Source organism: Vidua macroura, chromosome 3, assembly GCF_024509145.1.
Source record: "Vidua macroura isolate BioBank_ID:100142 chromosome 3, ASM2450914v1, whole genome shotgun sequence".
Lineage (NCBI taxonomy): Eukaryota > Metazoa > Chordata > Aves > Passeriformes > Viduidae > Vidua > Vidua macroura.
In genome coordinates this window covers 5,207,584-5,223,721 of record NC_071573.1, presented here as the reverse complement: position 1 = coordinate 5,223,721, position 16,138 = coordinate 5,207,584, and the positions used below count along the sequence as shown (strand labels likewise).

The following is a 16,138-nucleotide window of genomic DNA, read 5'->3' as shown; positions in this document are numbered from 1 at the left end:
GTACATTTTCTGAGGATACTAACTCAGGTGTATGTATAGATGTATATTCTTTTTGAGGACATTAGCTCCATAAGACAGCTTCATGTTCTGGATAGCCTGTCCTTGCTTTGACATGAACATGGTAGATATTAGAAGAGGATTAATCCCCCAGGGCTCATTGCTGGTAAATACCTCATCAGTTAGAGGAAAGATGTTCTTAGAAATTTGCTTTTTTCTGTGCCATCGAGAAGTTACAGGTAGACTTGCTTCTTGCTTCTTCTTGTTAAAACTGTGAAACATTTTGAGTCATAAAAGTGATGTTTTATGTAAGTGGCATGGGATTGTGCAAAGTTTCAAGGAGATAACAACTCAAATGTATTGAGTAGTATTTTGAAGATGCCAGTACTTGGCAAGTCCTGTTTTGCTCTTCTTGAGCCATATTACAGTGGAGGTATTTAAAATGAAGTTCTGCTATATCTCAGATACTTCAAAATCAGCAAATCTATATTTATCCTATTAACAGTACAGGCTGATCCTCATGAATGTGTTCCTCATTAACTTCCAAATAAGGCTTTCTGAATGAAAAACAATAGCTTGTTCATGCACACACAGTGTTGGGCAGTAGATTTAATTTATCATTCATTTTTTGTTCACATACTTGATCAAATTCAGCAGGTAATATTAAGCACAACTTAAGTGTGCATTCAGAACTTCACATCATGAAATCACTGCTTTATTGTGAATATTTAACCAATAGTTCATTCCCTGTAGCATCAGAAGTTTGGGGCACAGGTACAAGAACCCTATGCAGCTCCATAGAGCTTCAGCTTTTTTTTTTAATTTAAAAGCTAATGTAGCAAATGGCACAAATGTTTCCACATTACTCAGTGTTTTAAGTGGGCTTTCACACTTAGCTCTGCACATCTTCGTGATGATGCAACTGAGAGCAGCCAAGGCTGGTGCCAATAGCATTATATAAAACACGTTATTTTAACAAATTTCCAGAGTGAAGGTGGTACAAACCATTCTGCTGTGTTGGTCAGGGATGTGATGGAGCCATAATTCAGTCTAACAATGGGCTTCCATCAAAAAAACAGACCTTTGACTTGAGAGTTCTCCCCCCAGCTGTACCCACCCTCCTTGGCAGCCTTAGGGTAGATGAAGCCAGCCAGGAGGGGTGTCTGGGATCTTGATTGAGTACAGGGAGAGGAGTCACTTGTTTTTAGGTACAGCATAAATTTGGTGTTAAGTCCAGCAACGGTGAGCAGCCCCTTCCCTGAGGCTGTTCTGTGATGTGGGTGCTCACCAGGCCCTTGAGCAGCTCTGCAGGAGCAACTGTGGGGTGAGGAAAGTGTTTTGATATGCTTCCCTACTTTTCCAGAAGATTGCCTAATGTACCTAATGAAAATTGCACCCCAGTATTTTTCTCTCATCTATGGTTTTACACATATCAGCTCCTTTCAAATACTTTGTTTACGTGGGGCAAGGTGATTCTTTGAGAAGTAGGCGATAATAGAGAAGACCTTTAGAGTATATAACAACTTCCAAAATTAAAAGGAAAAAAAAAATCCAACCTAACTCTTCATTGTCAAAGTGAGGTTCGTTTTATTTTAAATTAAAGGTTATTTCTCCCCCCTATTTAGAGAGAAAGTGAAGAAAAAGTTATATGTGATTTCTTGACAGCTAAGAATCAGCCTGGAGCGCTGATTAGTACATAGCTTTACCATTCTTCAGAAATTAGTCTTCTGTAATTGGAAATGGTAACTGCTATTTTTATCATTGTTAATTAGCATTGGCAGCCACACAGTTGCGTTTCAAGAAACATTTTTTTCAGATTTTACCTCTCCAACCCAGCTACCACCAGACGGGTCGTTCTTCCTTAATTTGAGCCGCTCTTTCGTGCAGCTACAACACACAAACCTGTGAGAATCCAAATGTTTAACAACCTAAAAAAAAAAAAAAAAGTTTAATGGAAATGTCACATGTTTAAAAAGCTGTTGGTTTGTTTTTTTCTAGGATCTACAACTTCCTCTTCCACCCTTCACAACGAGGCTGAGGTCGGCGACGATGATGTCTTCACTGTGAGTACACGTCACCCAGGGTCCTCCTCTTTCATGTTCAGGTTCACATGGTCAGGTTAGAAAAGGTTTTTCTTTTTATGCCTCAGGGTTGGCATTCAGCCACCACCGTGTTTGAGCACTGGGTGTGTTTTATTTGATGGAAGTATATCCTCTACAGAATGTGAGGCCTCCTGTTGGCCTCCTGTCTTCACTTGAAATGCATGTCAGAGCAGGTGATGTCAGGGGCTAGAAGTGAAGAAATCATCACCCTTGAGTTTCTTTTGGCTTAGACTGAGGTGGTGCACACACCTGCTAATACTTCTCTCTGTCTGTGAGAGGCTTCCTGCAAACTCAGGTAGTTAGCAAGGGGACTGCTACTCAGTAAATAAGGTTTTGGATCACAGTTGTAAACAAGCAAACTTTAGAGGTGTTTCACCTGTACATGGAATGTAGAAAGTTCAGGCAGTGTTCTTCAGGTGGAAGAAGGCACAGTAGTGTGGCATGTGTGTAAGAAGCAATGATTTAAACAGCAGTGAACTATTGGAGGTTGATTTGTGGTGTTGTCTAAAATGTATTACAGAGTTTTGCTGAAACTAAAGCTACTAACTTCAAAAGGAAAGTTAAAAAGTAAAAAAAAACTTGTTAGGTGAAAATGTGGCTCTGATTAGAACTATTCCACGGGCTGGAAACAAGTTGCTCACGTTGTATACTTCTTTGTTAATGAAGTTGTGTGCTCACCTGAATTCAACCCCCCGTGTGCACATATTGGTTATTTTACAAATGCACTCCTTATCCTGTGGGGCCTGGATGGCCGGAATGGGGAAGGTGGAATATCCTCAGTGCAGCAACAGCAAACTCAAAATTTTCATTGGGATACTTCCCTGGATTTTTAGGGTGAAGGAGGAAAAAGTCAGTACAAGCATCAAGCTGCTTGAAAATGAGTCCCAGGAAGCATCCAAAGCCAAAAGGTGTTTTTTGAGGGTGATGCTTTGCCAGCACGGGACCAAGTCAGATTCCCTGCTGAGTTTTGACCGGATCTTCCCAAGGGCTGGCGTGTTTTCCACATCTGTCCTTTTGTCACGCTCAGGGAGACAAACAACAGCAGGCAGGGTTAAAAGGTGACTTCCTGCACTCTGCAGCAAAACTATCATTAGCAGCTGCTTCCCAACTACCTGCCAGAGTGATTTATAGGGGCTGGGATGGGACAGACGGGGGAGGCACCAGGGGAGCCAGAGCCTTTTACCAATATGTGCGGCTTTGTTCCCAAATCCACTGGACGAGCTGTGCTCTGCTGGGGGTGGACAGTCACTCTTGATGTGTGTGTGGCTCTTCTGTGCTCATCAGAAAGCGGATGACTATCAAAATGTGCCTTGCATGGGTGCGTGCCAGCTCTCACTGGGTTACACATTGGCATACTCAATGTTTAAGCAGCGACTAGTGGCCTGTGGAAACAGGAGAGTATATTTTTGCTAAAATCCTACTGGCTCATGTTCGGGCACCTGGGAGTGCTCCTGAATTTCTCCACAAGCTTAATCTTGTGGCTGAGTGTTGATTTTTAAACTCAAAAAATGATTTTTACAAGGGGGAAGAATGACTAGCCACCAGTTTGTTGCCTTTAAGTAGGTGTTGTTTTACATTGAAAACATTGGATGAATCCTGCTCCAGCTGTATCAAAATCACTCAAACTCCTGCATTCAGAATGAAGAGCCAGAGCTGCAGGAGATTTTTCCCACCTACTTGACCCTGGGGAGGTGACAGGTGACTCCCTGCCATGCAGACATGGCATTATGGGTAGGAGGCCTGATGGAGAAGGAGGAACAAGCTGCTCAATAGCATTAGCAAGGAGGGAAACCTCAGCAGTGTTGGCACCTTGTTGGGACCTGGGGGAACGAGTTGTGTCCTGCCTGGCAGTGCTCTCTGCAGGGTTTTGTGATCTCCAGAGTGCAAGAGGGATCTCATTGCTGGTGGGACCTCACTGGTGGTGGGACCTTGCATCGTGGTGTTTGTCAGGATGGCACACCAGGGCAGATGTGTTGTCATACTCCAAAAGTAAAGCTTTGGGGACATCTCCTTCCCCAGTATGTCTTTGTTTTTCTGGGATGAAGTCTTTCCTTTTCCTGCAGTCCTTAAGTTCTTCAAAGCTCTCAACTTCCTCTTTATCTGGTAGGTTATGGTGAAGTATGAAGACTGCATAAGCCAGAAATAACATACTGAAGCACAGAGCAGTTTGAAACTGGAAGAAATTGATAGGGCTGTGAAATGTTGTATTTTTACCCTTCTGTTCCATTCTTTCTTTGCACATATTTTTGACTCATGTATCGTAGTCCATTTGGTCATCCTTCCACACAAAATTTCTCTACAGCTTTCTGTATATTCTTCTCCAGTCACAGCAGTGGATTTTTTTGATTTGATTGGTTTTTTTTTTTCTCTGTTTTAAAGAGAAAGTGCATTTGTTCTTTTTTATTTCCTAAGGTAGTTATTAAAATCTTCACAATCCTCCCCCTCTCCCACACATGCATGAATAAACTTAACTGCGTGCGGCAGAATTTTCAAAAGTATCTGCATGATTGAGTCATTTAATCAGTCATTTACCCGTCTCTGAAAATCTCAGCCATTGCTGCTGCACTGCTGCCTCAAATATTTGGCCTGAGGTCCTGCTCTTCTTGAAGATGTTTCAATCTGTTCAAGCACAGCAGGTCCAAAACTTCACATTTCTGAGGCTGCTTTGTGGCCGGCCACCCCGGCTTCATCATGCGCAGATGTTTGCACCAACATAATGCTCCCAGCTGTAGAACAACCCTCCTTGTTCTATGCAAGCCCTGACCCCGACACAGCTTTTGGTTGTTGGGGCTTCTCTAAAGCCCCTGCTCCTGTTAGCTGCAGTATGGCTCCGTGGGATGTGCGTGGTTTCGTGTGTGTGACTGGTGCATCATCCGTTCTGTTCATCCCTCAGCCAGCCCGCAGCCCTTCCAGGCGTCCAGCAGGCTGCTTCCGTGGGGAAGAGAACTTCTGCCCCAGAGGTGGAGCTCTCCTGCAGGCTGTGACCTTGCATGGATTAGTGGAGGACCATTTTCTTGTATCAGAAGGTGGACTTTTTTGGGGTGTTTGATAATCTGCAGCTGTGGGTGTGGGAGCATTCACTTGGTGTCAGTAGTCTTGTCTCCTCCCATGACTGTAACTTGCAGAGACGAGATGATAACTTGGGCAGCAATACCCTGCCCCATCCCTATGGAAACGCTCCCCATCCATCTTTTTTCTGAAGCATTGGTTATATCTTTAAAAACAGGACTTTGCCAGCTAATACTTGTCCTGTGGCTTAGACCTACAGCAAACAACCTGTTCTGAAATTCATACCTGACAGGGCAGGAAACAACAGTATATAGAACTAAATGTCACAGCCTCGAGTTGAAAAATGCTTATTTCTAAAATGAAATCTCCATTTAGGAGTTTTAACAATACATAGTTGTGTTTCTTGAGTTTCAGATCCTCCAAAGAGCCCATAAATGTTTTCCATATGTTAGCAAATAAATTTCTTCTGTCTGGTACATTATAAATCGTCCTCTCAAGAGATGCAATCTGAGTAAGACTGGCCATCCGTTCTGTCTCCGTTGGGGAAACATTGTCGTTGCAACAGGCTGAGATTGTTCTGTTTGTCTTCATCCATCCAGCTTGCATCTTCAGACTTCTTTAATTAACATTTGCTTCAGAAATAGGTTTTAATACAGACTGGGTGTATTCTGTAGTTCCTCAGCCACGGAACTTGCCATATAATTGAGTTCTTGTGTAAATTTTTTTTTCCCTAATCTACACTTCTACTTTCAATTACAGATAATAATCCCACATGACCACGAAGTTAAAATTGTGAATTGATTCCAAGGAAAAAAGGTCAATGTCTTCCAGAGTCTGCAGAGTGCCTGAAATGGCCTCTTTTAGCATCCCATCTGAAAAAGCAGAGGTGTTTGTTCTGAAACCTTATGATCAGTTCAGGTGAAACACCACTCATGTGTTTTTCAGATAAATCTGCAGCCTTGTGCCTGCTTTAGTGCTAAAGAAAAGACACCCACTGGCAGGAGGAGCAGCAGCTCCCATGTTCGTTCTGGTTTGTGACTCTAAAAATGACTTCAGTCTCCTTTAGCTTTTAAGGGAAATGTAAGGGCGAACACAGCAAAACTCAACCTTACTACGTGTAATATGCATGTTAAAATCACACATATTTTATATAATCAATACTTTTTTTTTTTTTAATCCTATTTTTGTTCAGTATGAGACCTGGAGAGTTTGGCAGATCAAGCAGGCGTGATCTAGAGGTGCATGGTTGAGCAATAGAATTGCGTTTCAAGGTGCACACACTCAATCCACTGCTTCTCTTGTTGACTCCTGGCTAAAAGCTTACTTATCTTGGTTCCCCAACTGCAAGAAGGGGGAAATACTCTCCTGCTTCACTCAGGTGATATGGACAGATCTTGCTGCCACTGCTTTTCTTCCTGGACTTCCAGCAGAAGTCTTCAGGCTCATGTTTTCACTACCAAGTCATGTGTTTGGAGCAATCCTTTGCCTCTTGTCCCTTTTTTCTTGTCAGAACACGGATTCCTGTGCTTGGGGATGTTTGAGTTGAGAAGTTTATTATGTGGCTTGGACACTGCTGACAGTCATTTCAGAGTCAGACACAATTACCTCTTCTCCACCAGAACGGTGCATAGTGGGGCAGATGTTTGCATTACAGTCCTCTTTGCATCTCTTCTGCTTTCCTAATTAAAAAAAAACAGATTTATGCTGCCTTTCCTTGAAACCTTTTGTCTACTTTCATTTCCCATCTGGGCCTCAAGCATGTTAGAGCCTCACTATTAAAATTTAGAAGATTTATATTAGCTAGATAAACACTAAATCTAATTTTTCTTGCTAGCTTGGTTGTTTCATATTCAGATGGTTCATTTAAAGAAAAACTGTGGCTTTTTTTTTCTTTAAAGTGGACAGTAGAAACCCAGTCCAAATACTTTGGAATATATTTGTAAGTTCTGTTGGATGCTGGAGCATCTCTCATCCCAGCCCTCTGTGGAAAATGACGTTGCTGGGAGTAGAACAACACTGAGTTGTGAGATGTGTTTCAGTCAGAAGTTGTGCTCAGAGATTGAGGAGCCACAAGAGCTTGCAATTTCCTTTTTTCTTAATGCCATCCTCCAATAGCAGAAGGGAAAAATGCATTTTGGATGCACAGAGCTCTCTGTGGGAATGATGGGGTCGTCACCTCGAGCGAATCCACCTTGTTTGCTCTGTGAGGCTGAGCAGACCAACAAGGGGATTGTTGCAGTGGCAGGACATGATGGCCTGCCTTCTGTTCTTCTTCCTGCCCAGCAGCCAGCTGTGCTCTGTGTGAGCAGCCAAAGGGTTCATTGCTGCTAGCCACATCCTCTGATGTCTGGATTTTGGGCTTGCATTGTAAACCACAGCTATTCTAATTCAGATTTTAAAGGGAAAAAAAAAAAAAGCACTTGCCAAGAAGAGAGAAATTCACACACAGAAAAACCAGCATGCTCAAATCCTTCCCTCAAAAATCTGAAAAGGTCCTGACTATTCACCAGTTTTGAGGCTAGCTGGTTTTTATCTGTTTGGGGCTTTTTCCTGCCTTCAGGTTAACTTTGCCCACACAAACTCACATCACTCAATGGGAATGGATACCAATGCTGAAAGAGATTTTTTAGTAGGGAAGGTCAAGTGGAAAGTTTTTTCCTCTGGCTGTTAGGTTTATTTTCTAGTGTTGTATTTCTCCCTCTCTTTGAGGATCTCTTGTTTCTTTCAAGTGGTGCTGGAAATTAACCCATTTATTTTCTTGCTCTTTCTGCCAACACAAGCAGGCTATACTCACTGATAATTTAATACTATTGTCACTGAAATAGTGGTATAATCTGGAAATGCAGCTGCTCTTTTCCTTAAGTCCTTCAAAAATGTAGAGGCCATTACTATAGATTGTCCTTGCTTACTCTTACTCATAACCTGTCATTTGGACAGAAGGATATATAAAAATTACTGTGGTGTGGAGGTACACAGAACATGAAATCCCTTTATTCTTGTGTGTGTAACAGATTCATAAGATGTAAGTGAAGAGCTCAGGGAAGCAGATAGGAGAAAGTTTGAAGGTTTGTTTGCTTCCTTTAAAAGAAAGGAGGGGGAGTAAAGGTCTTGGATGATTTATGTATTGCTTTATTGTATTTATCATGAGGGTTTTTTGCTTTTGTGTCACTCTCTGATAGGTAAAGCATGCTTTTCTTACTGCAGATCAGAAATTGGCATTTTAACACAATTCCCAAATTGACTGAATTTCCGTTGCTTCGGTGCTGTTTCACTCGATAAGTGAATTACAAATTATTAATCAAAAAGTATCTGCATTGCTATCAGATATTCTAAGGCTCACTGCTCTGTAGTTTTTATGTAGCTAATTATAGCAATGACTGGGATGTGTTGAGCTACTTTGCTGAGGGTAAGCAATTTCTCTTGTCACAATTCTTCCTCTCAAGACCATTTTTTGTAGTGTATTTTTTGGCTCTGTACCATTCCCACATACAAACACAGTTGGTTGTGCAGTGGGATTGGGATATATCCTGCAGGAAACGGAAATTTGATCTTTTGCTATGGTGGAAGTTTCCTTATAGCTGCATCTTGCCAGAACTTGTGTTGTAATTTGTGCACCAGTTAAGTATTCAGTTTTGTTTAGTTTGCTCCAGCAGTTCAAAAGAGGGTTCCTTCTCTCCTAATTCTTTCCTCCTTCTCAACACTCATTTTGCTCTTTCCCTGGGCTTGGATGATGATATGGTGCCATACCTCAGTGTACCAGCTCTTTACATTTTGTACTCTCTAATTTTTGTTGTGTATAACACAATTTGTATTAATTTAAGTAATCTGCAGATTACTGAAGGTGTTGTTTTCTTGCAGGATGAGCCTTTAAGATAAAAATGTCACTAGCAGACCTGTCTGTAGGATTCCTTGTACAAAGGTGACTTGGCTGGTGCCTCTCTAGATGTAGTTTGGTGAATTTGTGATCAGAGTGTGTTGTAGCACCATTTCACACTTGCAATCAACTAGCTGCATGCTTGTCTTCTGAAAAAATAATTTGGCTGTGTAGTAATGTACTTAAACTATATGATGAGTTAAAGTGTGAAGCTGTTTATGAGCGTGTTCCCTTTCAATTCTTCTGGAATTGAATGCTGTAGTGCATTTGTTTGCATTTGTTTGTAGTGCATTTGTGTATTTAAGGCACAAATGTGTCAGAAACAAAATACAACCAAGAGTAAATTGCCCTTTCTTAACATACAGTAAAACAGAATGGTAAAGGAGATTTTTTTTTTTTTTGCTTTTGTTCAGCCATGGTTCCCAGGGCATTTCTTTGGTATTATGTAAGGGGGACCTGATTTGAGTCAAGATGCCTGTGAAAAGCAAGTTATTTTTCAGCCAGCTCAGTTCCCCCACCTTGCTTTTGCAGCAGTCACACCAAGAGTGAACTTGATGTGGGGGAGCAGGATTTGGGGTTGCAGGAGTTATTTTAGCACCTATATGAAACCACAACTGAGGGATGCAACTTGACTGATGCATCTTTAGCCTCAGCAGAGCAGAGAGGGGCTCTTCCATCCCCCTTTTCCTAGCACAGCTGACTCTGTGCTGAGCCAACCCAGGGAAGTGAACCAAAAACTAGCCCTATAAAAGAAAGCGAATACTTTTCCGGTGGTTTAGCTCCTGGAGCCAGCTCACTGTAGGGCTGGAAAAGCAGAAGTGCTGGCTCAAGGGAAACTGTAGCTGATGGGCAGAGAAGGAGACAAAAAATCTTTGCCACCCCACCGTTGTTCATGGTGCCACCTGAAATTCTTTGCATACCCCCAGCCCTGGATCCGTCGCCTGCTGCAAGACCTCTGCTGTGCTGGTGATACAAGTAAGGTGGTTCTTGCACTTGTGTCTGGTTTAGGATTTGTGGCATTTTTCTCCTTCATGTTTCTACTGTGAAGTTCATCCTTCAGCTGAGACTAGAAGGAGCTGCCAGCATAGCTGAGGCGGTGTTGATGGGGGTGTGTTATGGCCAAATGTATGCTTTTACCTTGAAAATACATGACTGATATGACTGCAGCTTTCCATTAGATTTTTTTTCTTTAATCTAGGCTCTGCAGTCAGCCTTTGAAGTGTATAGGCCTTTCTTTCGTCATCAGGGTGCTTGAAAATTTGACAGAGGCAGAAAATGGCCTTTTCCATTACTTGCATATCCAACCTGAGGAAGTGGCTTTCAGCAGACAGCTATATTTGTAAGCTGCAGTCTCACTGGCTGCTGTGTTGGAACAAAATGCCCTGTCCCAGGGCAGGAGGAGGCAGCAGGGACAGCTGGATTTGGGGTGTCTTGGCTGGCCCCAGGCACTGCCTTTGAAGGTGACAGGCAAAGTGGATCCAGCACGGGGTGTAAACACTGCTGGAAGGAGGAGGCAGCCTTGGCCAGGGGCACAGCGATGACTGACAACTTCCTGTAGTGCAGCAGGAGGGATTAGGGAATGGCTGCCTGGCACAAACCCCAGCAGGGCTGTGGGACCGCAGGGACGCAGCGAGCAGGCAAAGCTCTCTGCACCCTTGGCAGGGGGAAAAGCATTTGGCTCCTGGTGCTGAGCTGGAGCATCCGTCTGGGCAGCGATAGGGAGGGAGCCGAGTGGGAAATGTGGGGCAAATGAGCTGCTCTCCTCCTCGTGAAGGAGCCTGTAATTCCACCTGCTGTGTAAACACTGGCAAATCTGATTTCAATCTGTCGTCTTGTGTAACAGGTAGAAAAGAAAAACCCAAAACAAACAGAGAGTTGAGGCTGCCTGGAGTGCGTCCTTGAATTTTGGATCCTCTCAAATGATTGGAGTTGGAGGCTTTTTGTTTGTTTCTTTACTTGGGCTTTCTTTTTTTTTTTGGAGAATCTGGGAAAGAAAAGGAGTTATTTGGCTTACCAATGAAACATGCTTTTATATGATGCTTCAGGATTTTTCTTTAAGTTGACAGATTCCCCCTCCCACCCCTAGAAAGAAAAAGGCAAGAAAGAACAAAAGAAAAGCCGTAAAGAAACACCACAACTTTCTGACTGAGAAAATATTGTAAGGTGGTGTCCCCTCTGCCCCCCAGGATGTGTTTAGTAGTAACTGAGGATGAACAACAGAATACAGGAGTCTGGGGAGCTCAGAGTGGACCTCTGCCCAGTACAGAAATGCATTATAAAGAGCTGCATCTAAATACGCCTATTTCCTTCCCTCCCCTCTGTTTTGTTAAGGGTCTGCTTGCCCTGTATCTTGTACATACTTTATGAAAATTAAATCAGAAGTGATTATAGGAAGCAGTTCATATGTCTCTGGCACTTTCTGCAAGAGGAGAAGGAAAGACAGAAGTAAATAAGTACCACTACATTTTTAAGCAGAGCCTGACATATTTGCAGTGCATATGAAGAGGATATTTTAAAAGTTTGCATCAGCTGTTGGCTTCTATTTTGGTGATAAATTCCAGCTAAAATATCATGGATGTTCATAACTGTGTGAATAAATGACCCCTAACTGACTTCCTAAAATATCATATCAGTCTTCTGTGGGAAGTTTGCATTTAACTTAGTTTTTTCTCCCTCTGTTTGTAACCTGTTGTATTATATAGGAGGAGCACTGCTGGATTTAGAGGCTGCAGCGTACATAGCAAAGACATTAATGATGGATTAGATGCATTGAAGACATTAATGATGGTTTAGGTGCATCAATTCTTTTAGCTTGGCTGATTTAATTTTCTTTAGTGTTTTTCTTACCCCCTTAATATTACTCCCTGCCCCCCTCCTTGAAAGTTTCTGTATAGAAGAGCTGAGATTCATGGTGAGTTTTGTGGAGCCATCTGTTCCCAGCTGCGCTCAGCTGTCCAGTGTTTAACACCCCCTTATGAACTTTCCTCCTTTATTTCTTTACCCATCTTGCAAAAGGAACACTTTTTGGCAGGGCTGGATGTGCCAAGTTCCCTGTCAGCACCTGAAAATTAGGAGCTCCCCTTCCAGCCTCCCCCACCTCTGCTCTCTGTACCTCCGTGCCACCACGTGGATGGTCAGCTGAGGTCAGGGAGCTGATGCAAAAGTGATTTTGGGCTGCATTCTTGTGGTCCTGCACCCATGCATATGCCCACAGAGCAGGTGATGGCACTGGTGGGGGAGAGAAGCAGTGGCCATCCCCTCCCTTCAGCAGTTCAGACCATGGTGGCCATTCTCTTGGCCTTAGCAGAGGACAGCTGTGGTAATGTGGATAATATTGTTAGAGAAAGTGGCTCTGCTAGTCTTTGCAGAGCTGTACAAGTGCAAATGTTGGATGCTGGAGCATCCAACAATGCTGTAGTCCACACCAGGGTGTCATTTTCAAGGTATAAACAGATTAACAGAGCCTCTGCAAATGGGAAAGACCAGCCTCTATCCTTAGATGGTTTTAAGCAATGGGTTAGTTGAAACAGTTCCCAGGTTTAAATAAAAAGATCCTGTTGAAGCAGTGTAGCTTGTCTCAGCATGGAGGAATCCAATCAGGCCTCAGCATGGAGGAGTTGCAGGAATGAAGAAGAAAGCGTGGGAGTCCTGCTAAGGAGAGGCTCTCCTCTTGGATGAGGACACAAGCACCTTGTGGGCAGACAGAGCCACCCTGCTCTCACCACTGTACTGTGGGATTGCTGTGCTGCCTGGGAGAGCAGCCCTAGAAGCTGGGCTTGTGGTTTGGGATTCTTCCCCCTTAAAACATTCTGGTTTTCCCTTATAAGTACCTGATGCAAAGACTTTCCATCGAAGCAGTGCTCTCTCTAGCCCAGTGGTGTAGTGAGGGGGAGAAGTATCCTGGGAAGGAAATGTTGAATAGACATTCTCAGAGCCTCTGGTCCAGGTCTGCAGCAAAATGGGATACTGACTTACTTCAGTCCTCCTCTGACTTTTGCAGACAAAGTCTCTCTTTGTATCTCTTCAAATGCCTGCTTTTTGCAGACATATCTGATGCCCTGTATGAGGCAAGTAGTGAAACAGGAAAATCTCCCTGAGGTTTCCCCCCCTTACCACATCTGAGTGTTTGTCATGTCATCGTGTCTGAGTCTCATATATTCTTTTCACTACTTGAAGTGAGCTGTTAAGCCACATCTGTGGCCCATGCAGAGCTGCCCAATGATGCCAGAGTCGGGTTTAGCAGGAGTTTAATGGAGATTATCTTGTGTGCTGAATTCTAATAAATAAATGTTCCTTAAGTTTTGCTGACTTCAGCCAGCACAGCCACCAGCATCTTTATGGCACTGAAAGCTATAACCACAAAAACTTAAAATAATAAAAGGTAGGAGTAAAAAACAGCGAGCTGTCTGCACTTTATATTGGTATTTGTTTCAGGGATGACTAGAAAACAAACATTTGAGAAATTCTGCTCCTGTTCTGGTATTGGACAAGTCTGAATCCATGCTTATTGTAAAGGTTGTGTACAGCCAATCTGTCTTTGAACTGAACTGGAATATGATCTAGCATGAAGTTTTTCCTTCAGACTTTCAGCAGAGTAGAGCTACATTCAGCTCCAGCCATCCCCAGTGGATGAGAGTGGCAAAATGTTCCAAAAATATGTGGAAACAATTTTCTGCAATACAGTTTCTGTCTTGTCTTCAGTGATGGGAAACAAACAGAAATTTGACAAAAGCATTTTCTTCCATGGTTTTGTCTTGCCATGACAAATTAAAAGCTTGTGCTTAGGAGACAGGAGTCTCACATCTTAAAAGATTTTTCACACTGAATCTTTTTCTTAATACTTGGATAATCTAAGGTCTCTTTGAAATGGGCTGTCTTGAGTTTACTGGGCGCAGTTAGAGGGTGATGGAAAATGTCAGCTGTTCCCTTTTCTAAATGTCTTGAATAGAGAGAAGAAGGTGTTTCGAGGCGAAATTTAGAATTTGTGTTGTTCCACTGTCTGTGAAAGTCAGAAGTGCTGTATCTCTTTAGGCTTTAAAAATAAAATTAAAAGAAGCTGGAGGAAAACGGAAGGACTTGTTCTGGTCTGGCAAGATTAAGCTGAGGGAGTTCTGGGAGACTATATTTTATCTTAATTTCTTTGGAAAGGTGGAAGCTTCTCTGCCATGCATCCGAAATAACTCTCAGACTTCCTCTTGGTGACGTTCCTAAACAGCGGCTCCGTAGATAAGGCCCAGGCCGGCGCAGAGCTCGGTATCACTCGCTTGCTGCGCTGTTTTGCTGGCTTTATCATTCTTCCTTTCCGTACTGATAGCACAGCTGTGCCTCCCCATATCCCAGTGAAAGCAAAGGGTCAAGTGAAACTGTGCCAGGGCTCCCGAGGGATTGCACCTGGGCAGGGCACACCAGGGGCTCCGGCTGCTGGTGGGGAGCCCATTGCAGAGGTCTCGGCCGGAGGCGGTTGGGTTGTGACATGGGAGGATGCAGCTCTCTGGCTTCTCCAGGCTCATCCTCAACCCAAGCAGAGCTGGGTTTCTTGTCCTGGGAATGGTGGGGATGCCTTCTCAAAAGAAGAGTTGGCGCTGGGCTCTCCTTCAGCACATTCAGGCCTCCACAGGTGAGCCCAGGAGCTGCTGCGGGGAGCTTTGGCTCTTGCAGAAGGATGCCTTCGGTAAAGGCGAGACCGTGAGCCCCACCAAGTTTTGCTTTTCTGTGCTGCATGTCAGGAGGCCCCCTTGGATCTGGATGTTGTGATGTGTGGGCTTGCATGGCAGTGGGAAATGGGAAAAGTGGAGCGTGGCAATAGAGAGCAGGTTGGCTTGTGCTTTGCAAAGGCCAGGCTGGCATGGGGTTTTGATTCCTTCAGAACCCTTATTTGCAAAGCTATTTGTTCAACATCATGATACATCTGTTCCCTCCTGCTTCATGCAACCATTAACCATTCTGGAGAGGGGAAAAAAAAAATCTTGTCTTGCTTGACCCACAATTATTTTTCACAGCAAACTTGCAAATCCTTTAGCTGGCAGAGAGCTCTTCTGGAAATTTTAAGTGACAGAACTCCATAATTTCCCTCTGGCAGCCAATTTTCTGACAAGCTGCCACAGATTGTATTGCTTCATAATTCTGAGAGAGAATTATTAATTCTTAATTCTTTCTTCTTTTTTATAGTCAGCCTTGCATGTTGCATCACACTGAGTAAACCTATTCTGTGAGGTCATTAGAGGCAAGGTGATCAGTCCAGTTTAGAAGCAGGAGAAGTCTTCTTTTTCTTGTGTTTTTTTTCATAGATGCTCATCTATGCTTATTGCTTAGGTATCTGATTAGCCTTCTTGTGTAACAAATCCATTTCAATGAGAAATAAACTGCAGTAAATGATTAACATAATCTTCTTTACTAATGACTGGGGTTTTTTAATTTAATGAGTCACTTCTGAAAGTCTGAGGGGGAAACAAGGACATGTTTTTCTTTTTTTTAAATTACCACAGTGCCATCATTTGCCTGTAGAAGCCTGCTGTTGTTTCTTTAAGCAGCCATACCACACATGCAGTACGTGTGCTTGCTCAGATACGTCCAGCTCGCTTGCAACAGGAAATGTGTTGCACAGGTTTTATAAAATTACTCTTATGGTCATGATTAATGATTTTGTTATCCAGGCAGTGAAACCACAAGAGTTTGTGACTGCTGTAGCAGTCAGAAGGTTCTGGTATGAGCAGCACAAATCTCTCATAATTGAGAGTTTGAGGGCATGTTGAAACAGAGTTTGTTATCGGACTCCCTGTTCCAACAACTTTTAGTCTTGGGTTCTTTTCTCTTTTGTGACTACTGGGCATGTTTTCAATAGTTTCCCCTCAAAACCAAATGCTGGAGCTGAATTGGTTTTAACAGGTTTGAGGAGAAGATGGTGTTTCTCTGAGAGACCAGTGGCTCAGTAGTTGGGACCTGATTTTCCATCAGTGAAACAGCCTGTGTCTGGAGGCCACGTCCTTTCTAGATGTATTTCTGTAGGTGAGTGTGTTTGTATTTGGAAGACTTACAGCAAGCATCTCATGCTTCCACCCTTCACTACCCTCCCCAAAATTTTGCCTGCTATGCTGATGGTGGATAATCCCAGCCAAGTCCCAGTCTTCTTGTGGGGGACAGAAGTTGTTCCCTGCTT

At 43.2% G+C, this 16,138-nt stretch overlaps 1 protein-coding gene across 1 annotated transcript in view; it reads left to right on the top strand.

The window, feature by feature from the left end:
* SPRED2 (sprouty related EVH1 domain containing 2) overlaps positions 1-16,138 on the top strand; it is a 59,389-nt gene that overhangs the window by 35,264 nt on the left and 7,987 nt on the right. The window contains exon 4 of the mRNA XM_053972412.1: positions 1,996-2,060. Coding sequence (XP_053828387.1) covers positions 1,996-2,060 — 65 coding nt within the window. The remainder of the gene's footprint in view (positions 1-1,995; positions 2,061-16,138) is intronic.